The sequence below is a fragment of the Salmo salar genome, chromosome ssa19 (assembly GCF_905237065.1).
Source record: "Salmo salar chromosome ssa19, Ssal_v3.1, whole genome shotgun sequence".
NCBI lineage: Eukaryota > Metazoa > Chordata > Actinopteri > Salmoniformes > Salmonidae > Salmo > Salmo salar.
Genome location: NC_059460.1, coordinates 18,373,244 through 18,395,306, shown reverse-complemented (window position 1 = coordinate 18,395,306; position 22,063 = coordinate 18,373,244). Strand labels below are relative to the sequence as shown.

The following is a 22,063-nucleotide window of genomic DNA, read 5'->3' as shown; positions in this document are numbered from 1 at the left end:
CTCACCAGGGGTGATGGTCAGATTTGCGTTTAGCGTCGAAGGAATGAGTGTTACACCGAGGCCTGTACTCTGGAGCTGTCACGCCCTGATCTGTTTCACCTGTCCTTGTGATTGTCTCCACCCCCTCCAGGTGTCGCTGATTTTCCCCAGTGTATTTATCCCTGTGTTTCCTGTCTCTCTGTGCCAGTTCGTCTTGTTTGTTTTTACAAGTCAACCAGTGTTTTTCCCGTTCTCTTGCTTTTTGCTATTCTCCTTTTTCTAGTCCTCCTGGTTTTGACCCTTGCCTGTTCTGGACTCTGTACTCGCCTGCCTGACCATTCTGCCTGCCTTGACCACGAACCTGTCTGCCACTCTGTACCTCCTGGACTCTGATCTGGTTTTGACCTTTTGCCTGTCCTTAACCATTCTCTTGCCTGCTCCTTTTGGATTAATAAACATTTTAAGACTCCAACCATCTGCCTCCTGTGTCTGCATCTGTGTCTCACCTTGTGTCATGATAGGAGCGGGATGAATTTGGAGGTGGAGGGTCCCTCATGGTCTGGTGCAGTGTGTCACAGCATCATTGGACTGAGCTTGTTGTCATTGCGGGCAATCTCAACGCTGTGCGTTACAGGGAAGACATCCTCCTCCCTCATGTGGTACCCTTCCTGCAGGCTCATCCTGACATGACCCTCCAGCATGACAATGCCACCAGCCATACTGCTCATTCTGTGCGTGATTTCCTGCAAGACAGGAATGTCAGTGTTCTGCCATGGCCAGCGAAGAGCCCGCATCTCAATCCCATTGAGCACGTCTGGGACCTGTTGGATCGGAGGGTGAGGGCTAGGGCCATTCCCCGCCAGAAATGTCCGGGAACTTGCAGGTGCCTTGCTGGAAGAGTGGGGTAACATCTCACAGCAAGAAATCTGAGATCTGGTGCAGTCCATGAGGAGGAGATGCACTGCAGTACATAATGCAGCTGGTGGCCACACCAGATACTGACTGTTACTTTTGATTTTGACTCCCCCTTTGTTCAGGGACACATTATTCAGTTTCTGTTAGTCACATGTCTGTGGAACCTGTTCAGTTTATGTCTCAGTTGTGGAATCTTGTGTTCATACAAATATTTACACATGTTAAGTTTGCTGAAAATAAACGCAGTTGACAATGAGAGGGCGTTTCTTTTTTTTGCTGCGTTAATATTGGTAATTGACTGCATTCACCAGATCATGACAGTATACTGTATTTATGAATACTGAATTCCCTTCATTCTTTCCCTACTTTGTAATGTGAAATATTTAAAGATATTTTTCCTCTGGATATAATTTATGAGGACATTTAGTCATCTCTATTCTTATTGCCAAATCCTGCTGGTAGTGAAATGTATTGAGCAGTGAGTCCCTCCCCAGTTTTGGAGCAGACGTGTTCACCTGGGTTTAAACTACTATAAACAAAACACATAGCAGCCTAACCTCTGCAGTCTTCCCTGTTATCCCCCCTATTGTGACAAGTGTAAATCTATGAAGTATTGTTTATTTTCTGTGGCGAATCACAAATGCCCCAAAGTCACATAAATACTGTAGAAAAATGTCCTCATCATGTTATGTAAACCCTAGTCATTGGTTATGTTTACAGTTTATTCATGTGTCTTTCATAAGCTGTAGTCTTTCGATGCAGACAGAGGTCGCTTCCCAAATAGTACCCTATTCTCTTTATAGTGCACTACTTTTGACCAATACCCATAGGGTAGTGTACTTTATAGGGAATAGTGTGCCATTTGACAGACAGTTGTTGAGTTGTAGGCTATCTGCCCCCTCTGCCTGCACATCTGCCCCTATCATGCTAGCTGGATGAGAGTCAGAGACATCCATCTTAACAGATTGTCAGATGTTGTCAATGTTTTAAAGAATGTCTACAATACTTCTAAACCAAAGCTAACAAAACTGGAAGCATATGATATTTTCTCTCTGGTATCAGTTCCAAACATAGCGTTTTGTTTTTACAAGGTATGATCCTAGCCCCACTGAATCCTTTGAAGAGTGGGAAGGGGTGGTGGAGACTATATAAGCAGTAGATCCACTGCTGTTAATAGACAAAAGGTTCACATTTAGGCCAACGTCATAATATGGGGAACACGTGTCCATTATCCCGCTCACAACAGTGTTTCAGGCTACCTCTTTTTGGGAACTCCTTCATAGCACGGTTCACCCAGATACAGCGATTTAACTGTACTCCCATAACATGAACTGCGTAGAACATACTGTTATCCATTGTCGTTTTTTTTCACTTTAAATAGCTCTTCTATCTCACGTTAGTACGTTCATTACATAAGAGATTTGAGTCTCCTTTGCGTGGGTAGAGTAATCTGTCTGGGATGGTCCTGAGTCGGAGATGTTTGTGAAGTGTGCAACTAATAAAGCAGCTTGCAGTAGTGCCCTAAGAACTCACTGATCTCCACGTCGTTCTGTGGTTCATTTAAAAGAAGAACAGAAAGAAAAAAATGAAACAATAAGATTTGGACTGTTCACTTGCCAGGAGATTTTGACTTTAGGATGCCATGTCACATTTCAAAGTCGTGTAACACATCCAGTTTACTGCTGTATTTTCTACCTACTGCGAGGAACTGTTGTTTCAATCTGGAATTAGGTTTTGTTCTGTCTAAACTATACTGAACAAAAATATAAATGCGACATACAACAATTTTACTGAGTTACGGTTCATATAAGGAAATCAGTCAATTGAAATAAATTAATTATGCCCTGATCTATGGATTTCACATGACTGGGCAAGGGTGCAGCCGTAGGCCCACCCACTTGGGAGCCAGGCCCAGCCAATCAGAATTAGTTTTTCTCCACAAAATGGCTTTATTACAGACAGAAATACTCCTCAGTTTCATCAGCTGTCTTGGTGGCTGATCTCAGATGATCCCGCAGGTGAAGAAGCCGGATGTGGAGGTCCTGGGCTTGCACGGTTACACGTGGTCTGCGGTTGTGAGGCTGGTTGTGCAATTTTCTAAAACAACGTTGGATGCAGCTTATAATAGAGAAATGACAATTAAATTCTCTGGCAACAGCTTTGGTGGACATTCCTACAAGTCACCATGGCAATTGCACACCCTCTCAAAACTTGAGACATCTGTGGCATTGTGTTGTGTGACAAAACATTTCAGAGTGGCCTTTTATTGTCCCCAGCACAAGGTGCAACTGTGTAATGATCATGCTGTTTAATCAGCTTCTTGATATGCCACACCTGTCAGGTGGATGGATTATCTTGGCAAAGGAGAAATGCTCACTAACAAGGATGTAAACAAATGTGTACACAACATTTGGGAGAAATAAGCTTTTTGTGTGTATGGAACATTTCTGTGATCAGCTAATGAAACATCTGATCAACACTTTACATGTTGCGTTTGTATTTTATAAAGTATATTTCACATCAACCGAAGGTACACTGCAGGAAGAAGACACAATACAGACTAAGTATCTGAGAATTGCAATTGTTGTATCTACCTTCTGCCAACTTCCTTCTTTATGCATGTAATGCCACACTCAATCTCAACTAAATTGTTTGGTTATGTGTCCAACACTGTCAGCCCAATCACCTATCATTATATAGGTCAGAGAATGACCCCAGTCACCTGTTTTACATCTTTACATTGTGTTACACTTAAGAAGCAATAAACCCAAATTGGCTCAATATCCTCTTCCTTTATATTGAGGCACATGAAGTGAAATCAAAGAAGATATATTTTTTTTTACTCCCAAACCACTTGTTTGCTTAGTAGTAGTTACTAAGTAGCTAATTGGGTAGAAACAAGCTTTGAGTTATTTTGTGTGTGTATAGCAACTGTCATAACAGAGAGTCTTTTGAAATGCTTACTCATTATTATGTTCAATCAACATTTCAATGCTAATTTTTCTCTTTTATCTTTAACTTAGGTCATTGTCTATGGTTTCTGGCCACAGGCATCTTAGTAGTCCGAGTCAGTGCCATTCCATATCAAATCATTTCTCTCCACTGGTGTTTAACTGTCACAAATGAACCCCAGCAGGCATGGTTAAAGAGAGATATCAGTAGAGGGAAGGAGGGGAGACACTGTGTCCCCGTGTTTCTAAACGTCTCTTTAATTCTTTTCTCTGCCGTTTTATTCATTTATTCATTGGTGCCGTGTTTTCATTCTTATTTCAGGGAGGCAACCAGACGGCCACTGTGATTGCTCTGTGCTCCATGAGGGACTTTAATTTAGCCCAGGAGACGTGCCAACTGGCCATCCGGGATGTAGGTGGCCTTGAAGTCCTCATTAACTTGCTGGATACAGAAGAAATCAAATGCAAAGTGAGTAGCCCTCCCAGTCCCTGCTCCCTGCCAAGCGGACCTGGATGCCCTTGGGGGGAAACAGAGCTGCCCCTGTGCTGTGTGTGCCAGCCTAGTGTTTCAGATACCCAGAGTACTGACTGGGGGCCCTTTAAAGACACCGGGAAGCAATTAGACTCCAATAGACCTAATGAGATGTGTGGGCGCTTTTTATACAGCATGCCTTTATATTGAAACTCTTTAGAAACGGCTGTCTATATTTAGGGGTCACGTTTTGGGGGTTTACCTAATCCTCTTTACTTGTGCTCTTGTTGACGGATGTTTAGCCCATGTTGTTGACGTTGGCTTTGCAGTTTTTCTTCATACAAGCCAACGTTTTTTACTTGCTAAGGAGATTTAGCGAGATGTACTTTGTGGACTTACCGTCTTCGTGCATGATTTAGATTGGCTCTCTGAAGATTCTGAAGGAGATCAGCCGAAACTCTCAGATCCGCCGGGCCATCGCTGACCTGGGTGGCCTGCAGACCATGGTGAAGATCTTGGACTCCCCAGACAAGGACCTAAAATACCTGGCCGCAGAGACCATCGCCAACGTGGCCAAGTTCAGACGGGCCAGGAGGACAGTCAGACAGCACGGAGGGATCAAGAGACTGGTGAGTCTAGTGGGAAGATATATACCGCACTGTACTGTAGCACAGCAGCCTTGCACAAGGGAACATAATACTAATGTCATTTAGACAGACGCTTTGATCCAAAACATTGACAGTGACACATAAATATATGGGAATGTAACCCGTGCGGGAAATGAACCCACAGTCCTGCTGATGTTCCCAGCAGCACCCTCTTACTGACCCACTACAGAGCCTATTTGGAGTCACATGCTATAGGAAAGCAGAAACTTAGACAATATAGTCCAATATAGTCAAATCATGGCTCCCCTCTACAGAAGACAGCCCAGCACAGCAACACACAGCTCTTCACAGCACTGGCTCTTCTAAGTACCTCCAGTTTCCATACACTGGGATCCCTGATACATGCCACCCTCACCCACCTTTCCCCTAGTTTTATGTTACAAAACATCAAAGTCATTGGGGGGGAAACGGATAGAATGTCCTTTGACATCCTTGGATCTGAGTTGATGTTTATTGACAGAGCGACCTGTGATTAAAGCCTGTGGGCCTTGTATATTTATCCTCAAGCACCAAATCGGATGTGCTCATTCAGTCATTGCAGTGGAGAGATTAATTTCACGCTGAACTACAGACTGAGACCACCTTTGAACTGCATAACATGTGTAATAGCTTTGCCTGCTCTGTCTCAGTGGCCGTGCAGGAACTATGGCTTTAACACAGCTCTGACACACAGACTGACGGTCATAAAGGGTCACTCTGGGATTTCAACACTGTAACATCAACACGCAGACCTGCTCTTTTTCCACATTCTGAATCTCTGTTTTTTTATTCTGTCAGCCCACATAATAATATGATTTAATTATTCACTTAATCATGGCCAACAACTTTGCTAATCTCATTTAATACATTGCGTCAATGGAAACCACAGCTATCATTACAGCATTTCCTGTGGTTTTCACATTCACTCTCACAATGTCTGATATATATTTTCTTTGATGCACACTGGATCGTTGAGTGTGTGTTGTCTGTGTGTGTGTGTGTGTGTTCCCAGGTGGAGTTACTAGACTGCGTGCCTGACTCGGCGGCCCTGACAGAGGAGCAGGAGAAGGACGTGGAGGTGGCTCGCTGCGGGGCCCTGGCCCTCTGGAGCTGCAGTAAGAGCACCAGGAACAAAGAGGCCATCCGCAAGGCCGGGGGCATCCCTCTGCTGGCTCGCCTGCTCAAGTCTCCCCACGAGAACATGCTGATCCCTGTCGTGGGAACCCTGCAGGAGTGTGCCTCCGAGGTGAGGGGCTCACTATGAGCCGCTGGCCAAAAGAAGTGCCCTGTATAGGGAATAGGGTGCCATTTCGGGTATACCTATGGTTTAGTGGGCAGCATGTGCCACCCTGAAGAGGACCACCTAGTGATTCATCATTGCAAACCAAAACACTGTCATTGACTGCCTATGTGTTTTCTCTGAACGTTCATTTCCAGAGAAGTTACAGGATTGCCATCCAGACGGAGGGTATGATCGAGGACTTGGTGAAAAACCTCAACTGTGACAACCACGAGCTACAGATGCACTGCGCCAGTGCCATCTTCAAGGTAACCATGGTTATGACTCATGTTAAGAATGTTTTCAGTCCATCATAATTAAACAAGAATAAATTGAGGCTGGGAATGTGGACAATGCATAAGCATTAGGGCAAGAAGCGTCCCAAAATACATCTAGCAATGTTTGTCTGTCTGTCTCAGTGTGCAGAGGACAAGCGTACCCGTGACCTGGTGCGTCAGTGCGAGGGCCTGCAGCCCTTGGTGACTCTGCTGAGCCAGGCAGACAACAAGCAGCTCCTGGCTGCCACCACCGGGGCCATCTGGAAGTGCTCCATCAGCATGGAGAACGTGGCTAAGTAATGTTACCCCTCCCTCTCCCTCCATCCAGGCATCCCTCCCTCCTTCTCTCCTTCCCATTATTATTAACCCTCATTATCACTACAGCCCCACTCAGACTGGAGCCTGACCAGCACCAGAGGTAAACTGTGTGTTGCCGGTCGTGATCCCATATTTAGTGTAGTGGGGGGTGAGGGGGCGGAGTACTTTAGAGTGGGGCATGTCTTATGTCATTGGTAGGTTGGTGTAATTACTGGTAGCCTATAAAATTAGCCTGGCCCTGACTTTGACAAATTACCCACACAGAAGTACATTTTTGTTTTGACTGATGTCCACTTGGCATGTATTGAGTGGGCAGCCATAGGTGCTCGCAATACTCAGATAATATGTTTGCAAACTTAGTGTCATGAGTCTGATGGGAATTTAGAGAGCTAACTTTAAAGTATGGTGAGATGGGTCTACAGTTCGTTCCAATGGAAATCCTAGTGGTAGCGGTTGGGATGAGGGTCGATATGCTGAAATCACGTGGCGTTTTTACGAGACCTCTCATTTGTTCATATGTGAGTCTCACTTTTTCCACTCCCAAAAGTTGTCACATCTCATCCTTTACGTTGTGTCTGGCTGAAGTGATTGTTAAGTGAATGTTAAGTTTTGCAGATACACAGATTCTATTATCTCTGATCTTTTATGTGACGGTTAGCAGGAGGAATGTGCGCTTTTCTACTGTTAACAAAAGATGAAGTAAAGAGTTGATTTTATAGACACCCTATGGTTAGTCTAAAGCAGTTCTTCTCCCATTAGTAATGAACATGGGCAAGCGGACTGAGAGAAAGCTGCCTAGAAAATGACTCCTCCATAATGTTGGAAATGTAAGCTGACAGACTCTTAAATCATTTGTCATGTTACGGCATACCCACGTTTATTTCATTGTCATTTAGTTCTCTTCAACAGTCACACTTTCTAGAATCTTTCCTGGCTGGCTTTATTTTGCATGGGATGATTTTTTAAATCAGTAATTTTCCCTCAAAAATAAATAATGCCTGAATATCGTGCCCTGGCATCTCTCAATGTTTGCTAAAGGTACTCCCATGACTTGTTTTGTTGTTGCTGTATTTCTTTTATTTGTCCGAGTGACTCAGTGGACAATGCAAGCCATATGCATTAATTTAAACCACAGTAACCTCTTAATAAATTCAAGGCTTATTTTCAGAAACGTAGCCAACAAACTGATAAGGCTGTGGCTCTTTTTAATACGTTTTTACGATAAAAGAGGCTTTTGGAGTTTTATATGGTTTTATATGATGAATTAAGATAATGTGGAAATGTTTAGCATCTGACTCAAAAACTCTGTAGGACTGAAAATTGCAGAGGAATTTAAAAAATAATAGTAAAATGTCCCAGTAGCACTCACACCGGTCTCCTTCCACTTCATATTTCATAACTGACAGAATGATATCCTACATTTAGAGTCTAAGTTAAGTCTTCCCAACTGGAAGAAAGTGCCTGTTGCCACAGTCAATTAAGCAATGATCCCATTATAGAAGCATGCCAATAACGCTCTCTTTAAAACAGGTGGATATAGATTACTATCTCTGGTGCCAAGTTCATGATGGACAACCAGACCAGTGGTTATTGTCATAAACAAAAGCATATGTTCTGTTTGCATAGAACGAAGAGTGTTGGATGACAACTTATTTAGTTATAAAGACTAAAGAATTCATACAGGAGAGAGTTCAAGAAACAAAGTGAACCTTTCAGACTGCCTTTCAGTCCTCTGGCTACTTAACAAGCCTTCATATTCAGTCCAGTTCTGATGCATATAAAATAACACAAAAATGGCAGAGATTGGGAGCCTTTAGAGTGCAGCCTGGCACGGCGATAAAACAAATGAACTACAGTGGCAATGAGTAATGTGGCACCTTGTGCACTTGCTCCCATTACAGGCCGCTTGTCTCAGCGTACTTACTCATAACACTGTTGCTATGCAAAAATGGTCCATAATAATAATAATAATAATAAATAATGATACTGATAATCACATGTAAAACCGCAATTGGTTGACACTTCATTGGCAAGCATCAAACCCTCACACTCATTTAGGGGAATGTGATAAATAACTAAGGAATCCAGTCAGTGAGAGAGAGCGACCCAAAGGGCCGTATCACCCACTACAATGTTTCATTGAACGGTTACCTTCCTGTGTAGTGTTTGTGTTAAGTTTTTTGGACGGCTCTGGCGGTTGGTGTGAATAAAGGTAGAAATTTGGCAGTGGGTTCTCCAGGAAGGCCGGAGAGGAAACCAGTATTATGAAGAGTAGAGCACTGACTGTTTTAATCTACACTTACATTTGCGAGTGGATCTGTTTTTTTTTTTTTAACTCTCCCAGGGTTATTTGAATAACATGTAAAAATGTCAAGACGCAGGTTTGGAATCACATGACCAAGCCATTACTGTCAAAAAGGAACGGCTGCAAACAGTAATAGAGTTTTTTGTTGAGAGTTGTTAAGGGCCGTTGTGTTCATTTCAGAATCAATCATGGGCTGAGTGGTGTTTCGAGACGAAAATCGTTTTAGAATATATTTGACAGAAACAGTAATGAGAGGGAGTTGAGCTTTTTTTGTATTCCCAAGTAGTAAATGAACAACTCAAACAGCCCTTGTGGCCAATAGCAGACAGTGTGCTTTCGTGTGAGTGATCTTTAACATGGCATGGCTGTACTGTACAGTAGGGATGTGTGGGATGCAGGCCTGAGAGATGTGGAGCGAGAGGGAGACCTCCACTAAAGCCCAGAAGAAGACTCATGTGTTAGCTATTTTCCTGATTAATGATGCATCAACATAAGAGATCATTGATGGCAAAAAAAAAATCATCTTCATAACTTAAGTGTGTTTGTTTTAAAGGTCTACATCGGCTAAATTCCGAGAGATTGACATTTTCCTAAGACCTGCAATATGGAGCCTATAGCCTATAGTCTGAACATGACTGGAGGAAAAAGTGACTTTAATACAGTATGTCAGTATACAGTGGGGGAAAAAAGTATTTGATCCCCTGCTGATTTTGTACGTTTGCCCACTGACAAAGAAATGATCAGTCTATAATTTTAATGGTAGGTTTATTTGAACAGTGAGAGACAGAATAACAACAAAAAAATCCAGAAAAACGCATGTTAAAAATGTTATAAATTGATTTGCATTTTAATGAGAGAAATAAGTATTTGACCCCCTCTCAATCAGAAAGATTTCTGGCTCCCAAGTGTCTTTTATACAGGTAACGAGCTGAGATTAGGAGCACACTCTTAAAGGGAGTGCTCCTCATCTCAGCTTGTTACCTGTATAAAAGACACCTGTCCACAGAAGCAATCAATCAATCAGATTCCAAACTCTCCACCATGGCCAAGACCAAAGAGCTCTCCAATGATGTCAGGGACAAGATTGTAGACCTACACAAGGCTGGAATGGGCTACAGACCATCGCCAAGCAGCTTGGTGAGATGGTGACAACAGTTGATGCGATTATTCGCAAATGGAAGAAACACAAAAGAAATGTCAATCTCCCTCGGCCTGGGACTCCATGCAAGATCTCAGCTCATGGAGTTGCAATGATCATGAGAACGGTGAGGAATCAGCCCAGAACTACGTGGGAGGATCTTGTCAATGATCTCAAGGCAGCTGGGACCATAGTCACCAAGAAAACAATTGGTAACACACTACGCCGTGAATGACTGAAATCCTGCAGCACCCGCAGGGTCCCCCTGCTCAAGAAAGCACATATACATGCCCGTCTGAATTTTGCCAATGAACATCTGAATGATTCAGAGGACAACTGGGTGAAAGTGTTGTGGTCTGATGAGACCAAAAATGGAGCTCTTTGGCATCAACTCAACTCACCGTGTTTGGAGGAGGAGGAATGCTGCCTATGACCCCAAGAACACCATCCTCACCATCAAACATGGAGGTGGAAACATTATGCTTTCGGGGTGTTTTTCTGCTAAGGGGACAGGACAACTTCACCGCATCAAAGGGACGATGGACGGGGCCATGTACCGTCAAATCTTGGGTGAGAACCTCCTTTCCTCAGCCAGGGCATTGAAAATGGGTCGTGGATGGGTATTCCAGCATGACAATGACCCAAAACACATGGCCAAGGCAACAAAGGAGTGGCTCAAGAAGAAGCACATTAAGGTCCTGGAGTGGCCTAGCCAGTCTCCAGACCTTAATCCCATAGAAAATCTGTGGAGGGAGCTGAAGGTTTGAGTTGCCAAACGACAGCCTCAAAACCTTAATGACTTGGAGAAGATCAGCATAGAGGAGTTGGACAAAATCCCTCCGGAGATGTGTGCAAACCTGGTGGCCAACTACAAGAAACGTCTGACCTCTGTGATTGCCAACAAGGGTTTTGTCACCAAGTACTAAGTCATGTTTTGCAGAGGGGTCAAATACTTATTTCCCTCATTAAAATGCAAATCAATTTATAACATTTTTGACATGCGTTTTTTTGTTTTTTTGTTATTCTGTCTCTCACTGTTCAAATAAACCTACCTTTCAAATTATAGACTGATCATTTCTTTGTCAGTGGGCAAACGTACAAAATCAGCAGGGGATCAAATACTTTTTCCCCTCACTGTATGTATGAAAGGCCTTAATAAAAAGGCCTCTCAAACCTCTTGTCTCGCATTAGGAACATTTTGGACTGTTTTTTTTTGTGCAGATTTATAGGTGCATTGGTATGTGTCCCCTTGAACCTTATATACGAAAGTGTTATGCACACACACAGAAGCTGTGTAAAAACTAAGCCCTGTAACAAACTAGTGAGGGAATAACTTTGCAATGGAAAGTGGTCCTTGCCAAGACTCGGACTGTATTTGCCAGCGCAATAATGTTTGAGGTCAAGATTGTATGGTTCAGTTACAATTACTGACTATCCGTCCAGTCCTCCTTCTCTTACCTCTCTTCCAGAGTCTATGATGAGCAGAACACCATCATTATGTATCATAATGATACTTCTTTCTTACCTCCCGTTTCTATCTACAGAATTTTGCTCACCCGACCTCTAGGCCTATTCAGGCAGCAGTTCACTCTCCTTCATTTTGAAGTGAGTTCATTTTTCTGTTCAACGTTAGGCAGTAGAATTTATCCTTCTGAAAGTATCCCAGGCCCTTTATGATTCCCATTGAACGTCTTCAAGGCTCTCTTCCTTTCCAGTTGTCCTTGAAATGACTCTTTCACACACAGCCCCTTCTTAAAAACAAACTGTCTGTGGTATAAAAGGACAGACAGGCAGCATTCAAGTTCTTTGCACCACGAATGTGAATGAATGTGTTACTGTAACAGATGTGTTTAGAAAAAGAGCAACACAATTCATCCTGAAACTGCTACACAGAAGCCTCTCTTTGGTCCCTGTGCCTTTTGACAGGCCTTAATGATGCTTCCACTTGTATTGAGCCTACTGTTTGTACGAGGAGCTGATTCAGCCAGCTTTGTGTTACTTCTGCCATCTTTATTACGCGAGCTGGGATTGGCTGAACAAAAATAGGCATGACTTGCAGTCCATTTATCAAAAGTTATTTGTGCAATTACAAGGGAATTCTAGGTCAGGGAATTTCCAGGGACCTCACAATACGATATTATCACAATGCTTAAGAGCCGATACGATATGTATTGCGATTCTATCAAATCAACATTTATTGGTCTGGTACACAGTTTTACAGATGTTATCGCAGGTGCAGAGAAATGCTTATGTTTCTAGCTCCAACAATGCAGAAATGTCTAGCAATCCAATGACTATACACACATTATCCAAAATGTACACAAAGAAATGAAGATGAGCAATTTTAGAATCCGGAATATATATATATATATATATACCACCCATATGTGTATGTGTATAGAAATAATCTTATTAAATACTTTTTTCTTTACATAGTTGAATGTGCTGACAACAAAATCACACAAAAATAATCAATGGAAATCCAATTTATCAACCCATGGAGGTCTGGATTTGGAGTCGCACTCAAAATTAAAGTGGAAAACCACACTACAGGCTGATCCAACTTTGATGTAATGTCCTTAAAACAAGTCAAAATGAGGCTCAGTAGTGTGTGTGGCCTCCACGTGCCTGTATGACCTCCCTACAACGCCTGGGCATGCTCCTGATGAGGTGGCGGATGGTCTCATGAGGGATCTCCTCCCAGACCTGGACTAAAGCATCCGCCAACTCCTGGACAGTCTGTGGTGCAACGTGGTCGTTGGTGGATGGAGCGAGACATGATGTCCCAGATGTGCTCAATTGGATTCAGGTCTGGGGAACGGGCGGGCCAGTCCATAGCATCAATGCCTTCCTCTTGCAGGAACTGCTGACACACTCCAGCCACATGAGGTCTAGCATTGTCTTGCATTAGGAGGAACCCAGGGCCAACCGCACCAGCATATGGTCTCACAAGGGGTCTGAGGATCTCATCTCGGTACCTAATGGCAGTCAGGCTACCTCTGGCGAGCACATGGAGGGCTGTGCGGCCCCCCAAAGAAATGCCACCCCACACCATGACTGACCCACCGCCAAACCGGTCATGCTGGAGGATGTTGCAGGCAGCAGAACATTCTCCACGGCGTCTCCAGACTCTGTCACGTCTGTCACATGTGCTCAGTGTGAACCTGCTTTCATCTGTGAAGAGCACAGGGCGCCAGTGGCGAATTTGCCAATCTTGGTGTTCTCTGGCAAATGCCAAACGTCCTGCACGGTGTTGGGCTGTAAGCACAACCCCCACCTGTGGACGTCGGGCCCTCATACCACCCTCATGGAGTCTTTTTCTGACCGTTTGAGCAGACACATGCACATTTGTGGCCTGCTGGAGGTCATTTTGCAGGGCTCTGGCAGTGCTCCTCCTGCTCCTCCTTGCACAAAGGCAGAGGTAGCGGTCCTGCTGCTGGGTTGTTGCCCTCGTACGGCCTCCTCCACGTCTCCTGATGTACTGGCCTGTCTCCTGGTAGCGCCTCCATGCTCTGGACACTACGCTGACAGACACAGCAAACCTTCTTGCCACAGCTCGCATTGATGTGCCATCCTGGATGAGCTGCACTACCTGAGCCACTTGTGTGGGTTGTAGACTCCGTCTCATGCTACCACTAGAGTGAAAGCACCGCCAGCATTCAAAAGTGACCAAAACATCAGCCAGGAAGCATAGGAACTGAGAAGTGGTCTGTGGTCACCACCTGCAGAACCACTCCTTTATTGGGGGTGTCTTGCTAATTGCCTATAATTTCCACCTGTTGTCTATTCCATTTGCACAACAGCATGTGAAATTTATTGTCAGTCAGTGTTGCTTCCTAAGTGGACAGTTTATATATGGTGTGTATAGACAGTGTGTATAGACAGTATGGACATTATATGAGTAGATAAGGTGTGTATCTCCACCCGGCACAGCCAGAAGAGGACTGGCCACCCCTCATAGCCTGGTTCCTCTCTAGAGTTCTTCCTAGGTTCTGGCCTTTCTAGGGAGTTTTTCCTAGCCACCGTGCTTCTACACCTGCATTGCTTGCTGTTTGGTGTTTTAGGCTGGGTTTCTGTACAGCACTTTGAGATATCAACTGATGTAAGAAGGGCTTTATAAATAAATGTAATTTGTACAGCAGTAGTTGTATAGGATCAAATCAACACAATGCAAATAGTCCGGGTAGCCATTTGATTACCTGTTCAGGAGTCTTATGGCTTGGGGGTAAAAACTGTTGAGAAGCCTTTTTGTCCTAGACTTGGCACTCCAGTACCGCTTGCCATGCGATAGTAGAGAGAACAGTCTATGACTGGGGTGGCTGGGGTCTTTGACAATTTTTAGGGCCTTCCTCTGACACCGCCTGGTGTAGAGGTCCTGGATGGCAGGCAGCTTAGCCCCAGTGATGTACTGGGCCGTACGCACTACCCTCTGTAGTGCCTTGCAGTCAGAGGCCGAGCAATTGCCGTACCAGGCAGTGATGCAACTGGTCAGGATGCTCTCGATGTTACAGCTGTAGAACCTTTTGAGGATCTCAGGACCCATGCCAAATCTTTTTAGTTTCCTGAGGGGGAATAGGCTTTGTCGTGCCCTCTTCACAACTGTCTTGGTGTGTTTGAACCATTCTAGTTTGTTGTTGATGTGGACACCGAGGAACTTGAAACTCTCAACCTGCTCCACTACAGCCCCGTCGATGAGAATGGGGGCGTGCTCGGTCCTCCTTTTCCTGTAGTCCACAATCATCTCCTTAGTCTTGGTTACATTGAGGGATAGGTTGTTATTCTGGCACCACACGGCCAGGTCTCTGACCTCCTCCATATAGGCTGTCTCGACGTTGTCTGTGATCAGGCCTACCACTGTTGTGTCGTCTGCAAACTTGATGATGGTGTTGGAGTCGAGCCTGGCCATGCAGTCGTGGGTGAACAGGGAGTACAGGAGGGGACTGAGCACGCACCCCTGTGGAGCTCCAGTGTTGAGGATCAGCGTGCAGAGCCTTGACTAGAATACATTATGAACATATAAAGTGTGTAAAACAGTATGTAAACAGTATTTAAGTGACCAGTGTTCATTGACTCTTGGGCAGCAGTCTCTAAGGTACAGGGTAGAGTACCGGGTGGTAGCCGGCTAGTAACAGTGACTAAGCAGAGTACTGGGTGGAGGCCGGCTAGTGTTGACTGTTTAACAGTCTGATGGCCTGCAGATATAAGCTGTTTTCAGTCTCTCGCTCCCAGTCTTGATGCACCTGTACTGTCTTCGCCTTCTAGATGGTAGCGGGGTGAACAGGCCGTGGCTCAGGTGGCTGAGACAATTCTATATGACAATTCTATATGTATTGTGATTCGACACTGCAATTTTATTGCGCTTTGATGTTCCAAACATATTGCTCACTATATGTCTGCTGGAGAGAGACAATAGAGAGCATGATAACATTTGTTTTGATCAGTCATGGAAATAAAAGTGCTATAAGCATGTTGGCTCACTATTTAAAAAAAGATGGAGAACAAGCTATAGGATGAAAAATACTGAGTTCTGATGCATGTACAGCCGACTAGCGCCAGCTGACGCTACCTAGTATCAAATCCATACCCGGAGTCAAAGTATCGATATAATATTGTCCAAAATAATATCTGTAATATCTGTATAAATAATATCCCCCATCACTAAATTCTACTGTTGGAGCACCATGCAGATACAACTTCAGTGGTGTCCGTATGAATAGCATCGTTTTTCTACGCTAAATTCACTAAAAGTTTGCTTTGGCAGCCGCTCCGTTCATTACTGTTTTGCTTGCAAGAATCTGTTTCGGTGGATCATGACCAAAACCAAATGACCTTGGACACTTTCTACAATAGCCTGCGGACTGTGTTGCCAGTAACCATAACTGTGAGGGAAAACAGTCATAGAACTTAATCGTACATCAGAGGTTTGTTGAGGCTTTCTGCAACCACATTATATCCCTCTTAAATGTTTACTGTCGTTTACCCACTCGGTAGTTCTGGCAAACAAAGTGAAATCACAGTAAAACAGGGAGTGAACTAGTCCAAGCCACAGTGAACCTCGGTCATGCAAAGTACATGTGTGGAGAGGCCTTTGAGCAGTCGTGGGAAAACTGTCCTGTTGTTACTGGGTCAAGTGATTTGTGCTGAAAAAATACATCCATTCCCAAATAGAACTCATTTTGACTTGCTCCACACACATTGTAACATCTACAGGATATTGATTAGGATTCAGAATTATGTCCTATTCTTGAAGCCCCTACACTTACAGTATGTCCAAAGCTGCATATAACATATAAGGCTATAAAAAAGATGGAAGTGATTGGTTGAATAAAGTGATTGGTTGATTGACCCAGGTTCTGTGCCTTTCCCCAGGTTCCAGGATTACAAGGCCTTGGAGACCCTGGTCGGTCTGCTGACAGACCAGCCTGAGGAGGTGCTGGTGAACGTGGTCGGCGCGCTGGGCGAGGGGGCCCAGAAACCTGCCAACAGGGCCACCATCAGGAAGTGTGGAGGCATCCAGCCCCTGGTCAACCTGCTGACGGGAACCAACCAGGCCCTGCTGGTCAACGTCACCAAGGCTGTGGGAGCCTGCGCCACCGAGCTTGAGAATATGACGTTAGTCAAAGAGATATATATATTTAATGTTGTGGCGTAAATCACCAACTCCGTTCAGATGATCAACAGTGGTGATGCTTTATGTGATATCTGACTTATGACCCATTTATTGACATCTCTAAAGCTCTTCAAAATGATTCATAACCTCTATCATTAACAGTCGTTCATCATCGTAATTGGTCCTAATAATGTTGATAACAGACGGTGTCCTGGTGATAATGTCAGGCTATGATCTTAATCTTTCATCCTCACCAGGTAGGTTTAATGTTCATCTTCAGTGGAGTGACAGTTTTAAAAGCCTTGTTTATTGTACCTGCTGCGATAAATATGGTTGTGGTGGCGCGTCCCACAGTTTTACTGTGGTCATTCATGTTGCTGAACTGGTCAGAGTAGCATACCTTCAGCCATCCAAGCCCTCGTGGCTGGAAAAACATCAACAGTGAACACATAGCTACAGTCCAGTCCTGCTAACTACAGTATGTGCTGCTTATTTGGCTTCAATCCTCCTAAACACTGCATACAATATAGTCCCATTTGAATCGCATTGCTATTACAAGGCTGTTACAGACTGCAAGACCCTTACTTAGTTAACACTGGACACAAATAACTTTACGTCTGAGTATGTTTTGTTAGGCTTGCCATTAATGCCATTGTAAGAATAAGTAATATGGTGTTGATAAGTATAACCACAGTGGTTCAATAAAAGTTGCAGAACTGTTGTTTTGAAGAAACAGCAATTAGGCTAGCTAGCCTAACTTCTCCATTCACCCAGGCAGAATGTTACATCTGAACCCATTCATTCAGGGCCATGTTTTCTCATGGAATGTATATTTAGGCCTTGTCATTTTTTTAGCATTTACACTTAGTTGTGGACAGAAAGTCGTCATTTCCACAAGTGCTTTCTGTATGTCTTGTGGCAGGGTGAATTATTTTGAGGACCTGTGTGTACAGTAGTTTGCCGAGCAATTAACATAGCTCACATTTGATTGTTTCCTGCTCCAGACCACGTTTGGTCAGAGCTGGTTCTCAGATTAAGGACCTGACCAGGCCTGCTATTGTCACTCACTGACTGACTGGACTACAGGGTAATGTATGTCTTTGCTGCTCCAAACTCTACGTGGTGCTCCAAATTCATTGCAAAATCCATGTCAGTTATTGGCTTTGTTTAGCTTTGTTTTCCTGGTCCAGGCCACATGGCCAGGAAAAAGTCCTGGCCATAGTTGTAACTTTTCAAAACCAGCTAATCGATGATCTACGCCTACCTATTTGTTTTAAAATCCTTTTGAAAATAAGCGTATTTTTATTCTAAGCTATTGCACTGTGTGGTTAATGATATCATAGACAAAATATGGGAAAATATCACATTACAATCCCTCCTAGTACTTTCTGTAATTTACAAGAAAGAACACACGTTTTGCAAATGCCTTAAGGCTTTGTGGTCTCCTTGTTTCCATCCCTCATCCAACTGTCAGTTGTCTCCTTCATGCTAACGTGTTTCATACCTGCTCTTGTGAGGACAGAACTTTTCTGGCGCTCGATATGAAGTTTAGTTTGTTGTTGGGCTGGATTTAGGAGGCCCCTCTGACTGGAATCTTACGATATGATCCCCCAGACTGATTTATGTGCAAACGGAAGACAGATGGCGCAGGGGACTTCTCTTGATGAGTGCTCGCTCATTGCCAGTCACGGAGATACCGTGATTAGGGAGTGTTTAAGTAATTATGACAGCATTCAATGTCGGCCTTGTTGGTGGAAGCACACATGGGAAAAACGTTACATGTTATTTATACCAGACAACAGGCACATTGTGGTGTAATTCTTTGGGTTCCCAGACCCTGACTACAGCCTTGACTACAGTCATGTACGCAGCATGAAATACGGCTTATGCTTAAGTAAACTTCAACTCGGACGCCATGAAATATAGAGAGACCTGTCTACTGGCTCTGTTTGATTTGGAAAGAGGTATCCCCAGACTACCCACCCACCGTACAGTATAATGTTGTTTTGGTTCTATATATAAATATCTATATAGACCTCTCACTTTACCTTGATTTAAGTTAACCTATGGCCTACCGTCACATAGGCACTCAGTGATTTCTCATGGAGATCCACTTTACCAGACCAGACAGAGAGTCAGTTTTTAGAGCTGTGGTGGAAACAGAATGGGGCTGGTGAAGGTTGGTTTGTCATTGAAAACCCATGCAGAACCCTTTGATTCTGCCCTGTGATGGGTATTCAGGGCCTGGACATACTAATACTACTGTATGGCCCAGCCAGAGCTCTGAGAAAGACGAGCACTCAAATGCTCCTCTTGACTGTGAAAGTATATACACTGAACAAAAATATAAACGCATCACGCAACAAATTCAAAGATTTTACTGAGTTACAGTTCATATAAGGAAATCAGTCAATTGAAGGCCCTAATCTATGGATTTCACATGACTGGAAATACAGATTTGCATCTGTTGGTCACAGATACCTTAAAAAAAAAGTAGGTGCGTGGATTAGAAAACCAGTCAGTATCTGGTGTGACCACCATTTGCCTCCAACAGCGTGACACGTCTCCTTCGCATAGAGTTGATCTGGCTGTTGATTGTGGCCTGTGGAATGTTGTCCCACTCCTCTAAAATGGCTGTGCGAAGTTGCTGGATATTGGCGGGAACTGGAACACGCTGTTGTACACGTCGATCCAGAGCATCCCAAACATGCTCAATGGATGACATGTCTGGTGTGTACGCAGGTCAATTCAAGAGCTGGGACATTATCAGCTTCCAGGAATTGTGTACAGATCCTTGCAACATGGGGCTGTGCATTATCATGTTGAAAAATTAGGTGATGGCGGTGGATGAATGGCATGACACTGTATCTCTACCTGCCCATACCATAACCCCACCGCCACCAATGGGGCACTCTGTTCACAACATTGACATCAGCAAACCGCTCGCCCACACGACGCCATACACGCTGTCTGCCATCTGCCGCTACAGTTGAAACCGGGATTAATCCGTGAAGAGCACACTTCTCTAGTGTGCCAGTGGCCATGGAAGGAGAGCATTTGCCCACTGAAGTCGGTTACGACACCGAACTGCAGTCAGGTCAGTACCCTGGTGAGGATGACAAGCATGCATATGAGCTTCCCTGAGACGGTTTCTGACAGTTTGTTCAGAAATTCTTTGGTTGTGCAAACCCACAGTTTCATCAGCTGTCCGGATGGCTGGTCTCAGACGATCCCTCAGGTAAAGAAGCCAGATGTGGAGTTCCTGGGCTGTCGTGGTTACATGTGGTCTGCGGTTGTGAGGCCGGTTGGACGTACAGCCAAATTCTTATAGTAGATAAATTAACATGACATTTTCTGGCAACAGCATAATTTTAGTGGCCTTTTATTGTCCCCAGTACAAGGTGCACCTGTGTTATTATCATTATGTTTAATCAGCTTCTTGATATGCCACACCTGTCAGGTGGATGGATTATTTTGGCAAAGGAGAAATGCTCACTAACAGGGATGTAAACAAATTTCTTCACTAAATTTGAGAGAAATACTATTTTTGTGTGTATGTAAGATTTCTGGTATCTTTTATTTCAGCTCATGAAACATGGGACCAACACTTTACATGTTGCGTTTTGTTCAGAGTATATCACACTGACTGTGCCCGCTGTAATATCACTCTCTATTCTCTTTCTTTATCTCTCTCTCTCTGTCTGTCTATCTCTCTCGATCCTCTGTCTACTGCTCTATATCTCCCTCCCTCTCTCTCTCTCTCTCTCTCTCTCTCTCTCTCTCTCTCTCTCGCTCTCTCTCGCTCTCTCTCGCTCTTGTTCTCTCTCGCTCTCTCTCACTCTCTCTCGCTCTCTCTCTCTCGCTCTCTCGCTCTTTTTGCTCTTCTCCTACAGCATCATTGACCGTCTGGATGGAGTGCGTCTGCTCTGGTCCTTGTTGAAAAACCCAAACCCAGATGTCCAGGCCAGTGCTGCATGGGCCATTTGTCCATGCATTGAAAATGCAAAAGTACAGTACACCTAAGAAAATGCCATTTGTTTTAATTATTTTATTATTCTCTAATGGCAACTCTGCTTAACAACATGTAAAACATATTACTCTGTTATAACACTGTAAATAACATTAACTCTCAACTTTTCTGCAAAAGTTCTCATGTTTTTCTATTACAGGTTTAAATGTGTATGTTTATCATGTTTATCTTGGTTGTAATATGTTCATTATGTTTATATCATGGTTGTAATATGTTTATCATGTTTATATCTTAGTTGTAATATGTTCATCATGTTTATATCATGGTTGTAATATGTTCATCATGTTTATCTTGGTTGTAATATGTTCATCATGTTTATCTTGGTTGTAATATGTTCATCATGTTTATCTCATGGTTGTAATATGTTCATCATGTTTATATCTTGGTTGTAATATGTTCATCATGTTTATCTTGGTTGTAATATGTTCATCATGTTTATCTTGGTTGTAATATGTTCATCATGTTTATCTTGGTTGTAATATGTTCATCATGTTTATCTCATGGTTGTAATATGTTCATCATGTTTATCTTGGTTGTAATATGTTCATCATGTTTATTTGTTGTCATCATGGTTGTAATATGTTCATCATGTTTATCTTGGTTGTAATATGTTCATCATGTTTATCTTGGTTGTAATATGTTCATCATGTTTATTCTTGGTTGTAATATGTTCATCATGTTTATATCATGGTTGTAATATGTTCATCATGTTTATTCTTGGTTGTAATATGTTCATCATGTTTATCTTTGTTGTAATATGTTCATCATGTTTATATCATGGTTGTAATATGTTCATCATGTTTATATCTTGGTTGTAATATGTTCATCATGTTTATCTCTGGTTGTAATATGTTCATCATGTTTATATCTTGGTTGTAATATGTTCATCATGTTTATCTTGGTTGTAATATGTTCATCATGTTTATCTTGGTTGTAATATGTTCATCATGTTTATCTTGGTTGTAATATGTTCATCATGTTTATATCATGGTTGTAATATGTTCATCATGTTTATATCATGGTTGTAATATGTTCATCATGTTTATATCATGGTTGTAATATGTTCATCATGTTTATCTTGGTTGTAATATGTTCATCATGTTTATATCATGGTTGTAATATGTTCATCATGTTTATCTTG

At 43.2% G+C, this 22,063-nt stretch overlaps 1 protein-coding gene across 1 annotated transcript in view; it reads left to right on the top strand.

The window, feature by feature from the left end:
- The window catches only part of odad2 (outer dynein arm docking complex subunit 2), a 76,399-nt gene that overhangs the window by 27,257 nt on the left and 27,079 nt on the right, over window positions 1-22,063 (top strand). The window contains exons 11-17 of the mRNA XM_014157496.2: window positions 4,168-4,314; window positions 4,737-4,946; window positions 5,977-6,210; window positions 6,402-6,512; window positions 6,663-6,817; window positions 16,652-16,894; window positions 20,786-20,900. Of these exons, the coding sequence (XP_014012971.2) occupies window positions 4,168-4,314; window positions 4,737-4,946; window positions 5,977-6,210; window positions 6,402-6,512; window positions 6,663-6,817; window positions 16,652-16,894; window positions 20,786-20,900 (1,215 nt within the window). The remainder of the gene's footprint in view (window positions 1-4,167; window positions 4,315-4,736; window positions 4,947-5,976; window positions 6,211-6,401; window positions 6,513-6,662; window positions 6,818-16,651; window positions 16,895-20,785; window positions 20,901-22,063) is intronic.